Source organism: Martes martes (assembly GCF_963455335.1).
Source record: "Martes martes genome assembly, chromosome: 8".
Taxonomy (NCBI): Eukaryota; Metazoa; Chordata; class Mammalia; order Carnivora; family Mustelidae; genus Martes; species Martes martes.
Window position 1 is genome coordinate 100712885 of NC_137895.1, and position 8952 is coordinate 100721836.

The 8952-nt window shown below is 56.1% G+C and overlaps 1 protein-coding gene across 1 annotated transcript; it reads left to right on the plus strand.

The window, feature by feature from the left end:
- The first annotated feature begins 52 nt into the window (after window positions 1-52).
- On the plus strand, window positions 53-4851 carry PHB2 (prohibitin 2). Its single transcript, XM_080812543.1, has 9 exons — window positions 53-349; window positions 519-603; window positions 883-962; window positions 1992-2176; window positions 2605-2734; window positions 2842-2945; window positions 3364-3441; window positions 3809-3885; window positions 4541-4851. The coding sequence occupies exons 1-9, from the start codon at window positions 223-225 to the stop codon at window positions 4566-4568; spliced, it is 894 nt and encodes a 297-aa protein (XP_080668669.1). The 5' UTR covers window positions 53-222; the 3' UTR covers window positions 4569-4851.
- Window positions 4852-8952: the final 4101 nt, after the last annotated feature.

Consider the following 8952-nt stretch of genomic DNA (forward strand, 5'->3'; position numbering starts at 1 on the left):
GGGCGGGAACTTTCCGAATACGTAATTCCTGTGCGCGAAGTTCGGGTCCGCTGTGGGCGATGGGGCGGGTTTAGACAGGAGCGCACTTCCGGTGCCCTTTCTCCCGCGAGCACCTCGCGCCCCGGACCCTCGTGTGAAGGGTGTGATCTCTGAACTGGAGTGGGGTTGAGGTGGGCCGGCACGGGCTTCTGACCTGTGGTGTCGCTGGCCTCAGGATCGGACATGGCCCAGAACTTGAAGGACTTAGCGGGACGGCTGCCCTCCGGGCCCCGGGGCATGGGCACGGCGCTGAAGCTGCTGCTGGGGGCTGGCGCTGTGGCCTACGGCGTCCGCGAATCCGTGTTCACCGGTGAGCAACCTCTGCCAGCTCTCCGGATTCTTCTCATCCCCCCCCCCCCAGATTCCCTGTCCGGTCCCGCCGGGGCCCCGCGCACACCCACTCCCTCTCCGCGCCCCACCAGAGTCTAGTACATACTCTCAGCAGCGTTTTAGCCTGATCCTAACCCCTCTCCCCACAGTGGAAGGCGGACACAGAGCCATTTTCTTTAATCGGATCGGTGGCGTGCAGCAGGACACCATACTGGCCGAGGGCCTTCACTTCAGGTAATGGCGGGCCCAGCGGACTGACCCTGACCCTTCACCCTTGAAAGCCAACCCACCAGTGGCTGCAGTAGGACTTCAAAGAACTCCGCGCTGCCATTTATTTCTCCTGGACACTGGGAGCTCCCCCAAACTCCTCTTCTCCAGAGGGGGAAAAGAATTTCTCCTTGTCCGTGGTTATTAAGAGGTGGAACAGGCCAAGAAACACGTGGGGAGGAAATACCAGGCAAAACTAATGGAACTGCAGGCTCCTAATACCTGTTCCTATTCCTTCCCCTCTAGGATCCCCTGGTTCCAGTACCCCATCATCTATGACATTCGGGCCAGACCCCGAAAAATTTCCTCCCCTACAGGCTCCAAAGGTAGGTCTGGTTGGTAGTCCTTAGCAGATGTCTACATAAAGTAAGCAAGGGAGCCTGGCAGGAGATCCACAGGCAAGAGGATAGTGTCACATCTCTTGGGCCTTGGTTTCCAAATCTGTAAAAAAGAATTGTAATAAAAGTACCTGCTTCTGGTTAAAGCAATACTTTTTTTTTTTTAAGATTTTATTTATTTATTTGACAGAGCACAAGTAGGCAGAGAGGAGGCAGAGGGAGAGGGAGGAGCAGGGAACCCAATGTGGGTCTCGATCCCAGGACTCTGGGATCATGACCTGAGTTGAAGGCAGCCGCTTAACCAACTGAGCCACCCAGGCGCCCCCAGAGCAGTACATTCTTGACATACTGTGTGTTCACCCATACCTATCAACTGTCGCCTCCTGCTAGTGTAAGTCAGTGACAGCGCTGTTTGTTCTTTCTTATTCACTGGCTAGATCAAAGCCTTAGTGTAAAGCCTTGTCTTCTTTAACTGCTTGATTAATTATGTCCACTAGTGTCCCCTGTCCTGGGCAGACTTGGTCCCACTTTTCACTGGAGGACCTGTTCCCTTCTAGACCATCCATAGAAGCTGTGTCTTTGAGATTCCCCAGACCGTTTTCTCACACACAGGCATGTACACACTAATTCAAGTAGCTCACCTGTTTTGTACTGTTTTTAGTGCAAATGGCTTAACATTCCCTGAATCCTAGGCCCTGGGGATAAAGGATTCATAAAACACAATCCTCATCTTCAAGTCCATATAGTCTCATAAAGAAGGCAGGTGATTACCATGCAGTGTGAGAGATCCCACAGGACAGAAGCAAAATGAGAGGTCGGCTCTACTGGTTGGAGAGCTGGCGAGTCGACAGGACTTTACAGTGGAAGTTGCTACATTTGGCCTGTCACCTTGCACAGCACTGCACCAGGTGTAAAGAGCAGCATGTGGAGGAGAAAACGCTTGGAGAGGGGTGCTTGGCTAAAAGGCCAGATGAGGACCCCGGAGCCTTGGCCAGCTGCTGCTGACCTCTCTCTCAGACCTGCAGATGGTGAACATCTCCCTTCGAGTGCTGTCTCGACCGAATGCCATGGAGCTTCCCAGCATGTATCAGCGCCTAGGGCTAGACTACGAGGAGCGAGTACTGCCGTCCATTGTCAACGAGGTGCTGAAGAGTGTGGTGGCCAAGTTCAATGCGTCACAGCTGATCACCCAGCGGGCCCAGGTCTGAGCTGTCACCATATACGTGGCTTCCCACCTTCCCTCCTAGGCCTGAAGCAGTGCATATTAGGAAGAGCAGCTTGTTAGAAAAGGGTCACGATCCTAGATCCCTTTTCACCTCAAAGCTGCACTGATGGCCACTGTGGGAAACAGGGCGAGTCAGGATGGGTGCTCAAACAGTAGGAAGCATGGTGTTTTCTCACACTGGCAAGGTCTAGAGGTACATAGGTTGGGGAGAGTGGGAAATGAGGAGTCACTGTGACCTACTGGAAAGATTGGACCAAATCCCTTCTAACTCAGGTGTTCTAGTTGAAGAACCAAGAAAGGATTGTTTTCTGCCATTTTCTGGAGCTCTGATATTCAGACGATCACAACAGTAGCCCTCACTTCCAGTTCTCCAGTCTCTTCATTCCACCCCTCCATGACCCCCAGGTATCCTTGTTGATCCGGCGGGAGCTTACAGAGAGGGCCAAGGACTTCAGCCTCATCCTGGATGATGTGGCCATCACAGAGCTCAGCTTCAGCCGAGAATACACAGCAGCTGTGGAAGCCAAACAAGTGGGTGAGTTACAGGAGGACTCAGGCCAGGGCTTCTGCAAATGCAGGAGGCAGAACGGGGTCCCTGAGACCTCACATCTGTGACACCGCCCCCACTCTCTCCCACCACAGCTCAGCAGGAGGCCCAGCGAGCCCAGTTTTTGGTAGAAAAAGCAAAGCAGGAGCAGCGGCAGAAGATCGTGCAGGCGGAGGGTGAGGCTGAAGCCGCCAGAATGATATCCTGCTGCAGAGAGAGGTCTCTGCCCAGTCCCTGGAGCGTGATGCTTCCCTCTTCTCCCTCCTGGGCCGGCTGATGACACTAAGGCGAATGCGACTCCGTGCTGTCTGGTCCTTGGCTCCCTGGGGGTGGAGGTTTGGAATGGGATCTGAAATCTTAGTGGGGTGCCTGAGGCCTGGCTCCTCACTGTAAGGCAGATCCATAGCACTGCCGGCCTTGCCTCCATTTCTGCTGCTGCCTCTAGTTTCTGGCAGCTGCCTGCAGGGGGGCCCACAGGTGGGGACCGGGTGGGACCAGGCACGAGGTATCTGAGCGCAACCTTGGATCTGACAGCCCGGAGAAGGGCTGCAGTATTAAGACTGGGCCTAGGGGCTGCGACTGGACTTTGTGTGAACCCTTAACCCCAACCTGCTCACCTGGGAGAAGCCCTGAGTAAGAACCCTGGCTATATCAAACTTCGCAAGATCCGAGCAGCCCAGAACATCTCCAAGACGGTGAGTCTGGGAGCCCCGTGTTCCCCGAAAGGCAGCTCTGAGTCTGGAATCGTTTTAAGTGAAAACACGGAGTGAGGGGATCAGAATATTGTTCATTGGGGTTTCAACTCAAACTGGCTTCTCCAGCACACTTCCTCCATCACCCATGATTCCTGTAGGCTTCCTGGCCTTTTTCTGCCTCTGTTACGGTGCTGATACATCACAGTTGGCTCCCTGCTCTGGATCTTTGAGAGCAAAAAACCAGGCTATTGCTCATTGTCGTAGCCCTGTTCCTAACCCACGTGTATTCGATCAGTGGTTCTTCAATTGCAAGGTTGGGGTCCAGGTGTGGATACTAGCATCTGTTTTTTTATTTCCGGCCCTACAGATTGCCACATCACAGAACCGTATCTATCTCACTGCGGACAACCTCGTCCTGAATCTCCAGGATGAAAGTTTCACCCGGTAAGACACGCAACTGATACAGTGGGGTGTCACAGAGCATGGGACCTGAGTCTGGTTGCTTGAAAGACACCCTCTGAACCAAAGTTACGAATGTGGGTGGTTGACCGTCCCTAGCTTGATTCTCCTAAGATTTGGTTTTACGGGAACAAATAGGATTATTCTTATCAAAAGCATTCGAGCTGTGACGTTTGGTCCTGAGAAGTAGTGAAAGACGATGCCCCATACTCTTACTCGGAAACCCTAAAATTGCTGCTTAAGGGCGTGGAAGGATGCTAGAAAGGAGAGGTGCGAAGTGGTGATGGCCAAGGGAACCAGCCTCTTCTCGGAGTGAGATTCTTGGCTTCCACCCATTTGTCTCTTTCTCTTGGGAGCAAAGGAGGATTTAGAGCAGGTGGGGCCTGAAACTGTCAAATCACCTGTGCGTTTCTCTTCTCTCTTGTTTCCCGCTCGTCTGGTGACCTGGTATCCACAGGGGCAGGTAAGGTGTTGACACCTCCTTGTTTTTCTGGGGTCTTGCAGCTCCTCTCCCAGTACCTGCCTCTTTCCCCACTGCATCATCACACACACCCCCTCGGGGAGGAGGGAGTGGCCAGAGGTGCTCAGCCTCTCACATTATGTTCTCTAATAGTGTCGTATGTCTGTCCCATTTCCACAGTGACAGCCTCATCAAGGGTAAGAAATGAGTTTGGTAACCAGGAACTCCACTCCCAGAGAAGAAGTGGATTTGTTCCTCCCCTGGTTTTCGAGGAGCCGGCTTGGGGTCCAGCACACCCCCCATCCCACCCCCAGTGTCACGTGATGGTCCCTCCTGCATCTGTCCTCCCAACCCTTCTTGGATGAACAAAGCCTGACCAATGTTGGGACTGTGTGATTTCGGAGTGATTGCCTAGTGTTGGGTTCCTCCCTCCAGGTCGGGAGGGGATAACCATCATCCCAGGAATTCTCAATAAATTTTTATTACTTAAACTGAAGTCTCTTTGCGTCCTGTGTCTGAGCTGGGTGAGGTGAGGCACGCATGCGTGGGTTCAGATCACGCACTCCTGGTTCCTTGTATCTGCCAGCAGGGGGCGCAAAGATTCTAACCATGGCGGTTAAGAAAGCGTTAAGGGCTAGACAGGGCCCTGCCGCTCACCCTCAAAGCCCAGCTGAGTCAAATCCAAAACAGGACCCAAACAGGTCCTCGGATCCCGTGGCCCAGCTGCCCTTTTCACTCCACCCTCCACTTCTACCATATCACCAACGTTTATTCACCAACATTTCCTTTTTCAAGGCTGGAGCAGCTGTGGCTTTGCTGAGCTAGACCAAAAAAATCTGATGACCCCAACACGAGCTGCTTCCTTGGTAACAAGTTTCCATGTAGCTGTGGGGGAAGCTATTTGCGCCTGTCGAGGGACTCCAAAGGCCTAGCGGATCATGTTCCTTGCTGGGAGCTACCCACATCTGATTTCTCAGTCGCCAGATGTGAGAAGCTGTTTGTGGAACAAGGTTTTACCTATGGAGGTAGGCTCTTCATGCCGGTAGCCCTGGGCTCCGAACAGAGCAGGTGCCCCTTTTCAGTCCCTAGCCAGCTACCTCATACCGGTCCCAAGACACCACTTGACAACTCAAGCACCAGAGAAACAAAGCCACAGCTTCCCATCCCTTATCTTTATAGGGAGACAGGGAACATTGGGAACCATTAGCACTGGGGGCTAAAGTATGTACAGGAATTAGAGTACATGGTAGGAGAGAACACAGGTCTTCCAAGGTTAGGGATTCATCTTCCGCTTCTCCCGGATCGTTGAAGAAAATTAGATTACCTAATGTTCCCCTGCTTTGCAGGTAAGTGTCGTAAAAGGGACAGGGAGATGAAGCACGTATGGCTTCCCACTCCTCAGGAGCTAGGAGCCCAAGATGAAATCGACAACCAGACAAAAGACAGGTCAAGTGACCTGAATCAGTCCGCCACGAGTTCCTATGCACACTTTATTTCTTTCCCCTTCCCAAGGCGGGAAGAGAATGCAGGTACCCGGTGAAGGACTATGTTTCCAAATCCTGCTGCAGGTCCAGGGGCAGCCATTTTGTCTCCTCCCCATTGTTCCCCCTTTCTAGTGATTTGTACCCCCCACCCAGAGGGGTAAAGGTCAGAGGTGGTTCATCAGGAGGCCGCCATGGTCTTCAGGGTTCCCTGAAGGTCACTGCCGAGGGAGCCGGCCCGGGGGCCATCTTTACCAGACAGTGTTAGGAGCTTCACGATTAGACCATCCAACACTGTGCTGGAAGACGGACCCAGAGCCGGCGGACACGAGGCTCCAGGCCACAACTGACCCGTTGTTACCGGGACCCTGGCCACAGGCCAGGTGAGGTCTCTTGAGAGTGTGCGAGCCAAGCCCAAGGTTAGCGGTGGGTTCTGGATCCACCAGATGACAAATCCCACTGGCGGCGGGGGAGGGGCTCGGGGCCATTGTGTCCCTTCAGTGGGCAGCCAGCCAACCCTACAGCCACCTCTTCTGCAGCACCCTTCACTCAAGATAAAGGGGCTTCCACGGTGTGCTGGGAGGTTCCGGAGAGGGGATTGCAGTCGTCGGGAGGGGCCTGGGGGGCCTGAGGCGATAGATGTCGCTGACACGGAGACAGGGGCCTCCATCATTACCCGGCAGTATTAGAGACTCCCAACCAGCACCCAAACACTGCTGGGTAAGACGGGGGCCCCCACCCAGCCTGCCCACCTCCGGGCCAGGCAGTCCTCCGCCCAGGCTCCCTGTGGAGAGGCTGCAGAACCTTGGCTCCCATCCCCCCACCACCCAAGTCCCTGGAGACACTTCCGGGTGAGCCCTGCAGCCCGCCACCAGCCCCACCCTGAGCTGCGGAGCCCCGGAGGACCCAGGCCAGTCTTCCTCAGTCCCTTGCCCACCTGTTCTCCGCCTTGGAGCCCCTTCCCCCGTAGCCCGCACAGCTTGTCCTGCACCCCCCCATACACACACTAATTCATCGGCCCTCAGCCCTGCTCTGTGGTCCCTAGCTCGTCCCCAAACTCCCTCTCCCAGTGGCCAGTTACCTGTCACCGGGCCGCCTGCCCCCCACAGAGTGAGTGCCGAGGAGAGGAAGGGGAGTCAAGGCCCAAGATTCAAAGGCCTAGAGCCCGCCTGTCCCAGCCTCCACTCTTCCTCCTTCCTTCTCCGCCCGCCTGGCAGCGCAGGCTCCTCACCTGGGCCCCGCCCGCCGCCCCTGCGCACAGGTGTGTCCTCCTGCCATAGGCTGCCCCCCCACAGCCTTAACCCCTTCCCTCCCGCGGCCAGCCCTAGGCGCCTCCTCTGAGGCGCTAGCTAGGCCTCCCTAGGCCTCCCACCCTTTTCCACACGTCCCTTCTCTCCTACCTGCCTCCTTTGCTCCTGGGCCTACACTGGGAGCCCGGTCTCCAACGGGAAAAGAGAGGGGCTCTCTTCCAGCTCCTTTGGCCTCTCCCCGTGGCTAGCCCCTTCTTCTGAGGCCTCCCACCCGGCCCAGGGCCAGAGAGCCCTGAGGTCAGCGAGGGCTCAGCTCAGAGGGGATTGGGTTGTGCCCCCAGCCTGTGCTGGGCATCCCTGCCTGTTGAAGGGAAAGCAGGGCTCAGCGGGGCGCTCCCCTGTCCTCATCCCAAGTGTTGGGGAGCCCACCCCTCCGGGAGGCCAGAGCTGGCCAGGAGCACCAGCACGGAGCCTACCCATTACAAACCTCACAGGCGTCCTGAGGGGAGAAACGGCCACTGCTGTGGGGGAGGAGTATGGCGGGAGTGGGGCTCAGTAGGGGCGGGAGGGGGGCAGTGGGGGCGGGAGGGGTGGGCCGTGCCCCTTCAGGGCAGAGCTGTTCCTGGACCCACCTCAATGCCCCGGGTGCAAGTCCCAGCCCACAAGCAGTTAGCCCTGGGGTGGTTAGAGGGGTAGGACCCGCCTTTCTTTTGTGCAGCTCTAGCCGTTGCTGGGAGAGAAGCCCTGAGGCTCACAGGTGATGCCCCACCCACCCACCCCCAGGAGGCCAAGGGCTCCAGGGCCTATTGTGTGGCCCAATCCAAGCTCTCCTCTCCCCCTCTCACTCTGTCTCCTTTGTTTGCGTCCTTCTTAACACCTGTCCATACATATCTGCTGCCCATAGCCCGTTTCTGGGTCTGTCTCCTAGCTCCACAGCGATGGGAACTGTCGTGCCCACACCATGCCCCCCAGCACATGTCCCAGTGCCTGGGACACACTGGACACCTGGCAACACAGCACATGCCGAAGACAGTGAGGGGGGACTGTCCCTCGGCCTCTCCTGCAACAGGGACCCTCACAGGCTTCACGGGCGAAGAGACGGGCCTTTCCAATCAAGAGAAAGCCTCAGCCCAAGGACAGAATCTCTGGTGGCTCACCCTGGACACAGGACAGGGAGGAGGGGACAAAAATAAAACGGTTGGTCAGGAGCTCAATGGTGGAGGCGGCGGCTATGGAGAAGGGAGGAGCGAGACGCTCCGCCAGGAGCCCCCAGGAGCCTGGGGAGTTAGGGGTGGGGGTGGCAGGGGCTAGGACTGCGCTTACTGAGCTCTGAGATCTAGAAGTCAGGGCTGGAGGCGTGCACGTGTGTCCATTCAGGGGGACCCCAGCTGTAGCTCCAGGAGCATGTGCTCTGGAGCCAGACAGCCTCACTGCTCAACAGTTCTGTGCCTGCGAGCAAGTCATGGATGGCCGATCTGTGCCTCAGTTTCCCCCGCGGTGCAGTGGAAATCGCACAGGCACCTAGATTGAATGTGTAGTCTTTGAAACAGTGCCCCGACCCATGACAAGTGTGGAATGAGTTATCGTTGCCGGTTGCGACCTTCGTCCCTTATCTCAACGATCTTCAGGACCGCCCTGTCGGGAGCATCGCGCTCCATTTAATTGTATAGATATGTGGGGGTTTTTTTAATTTTTATTTACTTATTTGACAGACAGAGATCACAAGTAGGCAGAGAGGCAGGCAGAGAGGGGCAGGGGAAGCAGGCTTCCCGCTGAGCAGAGAGCCCAACTCTATCCCAGGACCCTGGGATCATGACCTGAGCCAAAGGCAGAGGCTTAACCCACTGAGCTACTCAGGTGC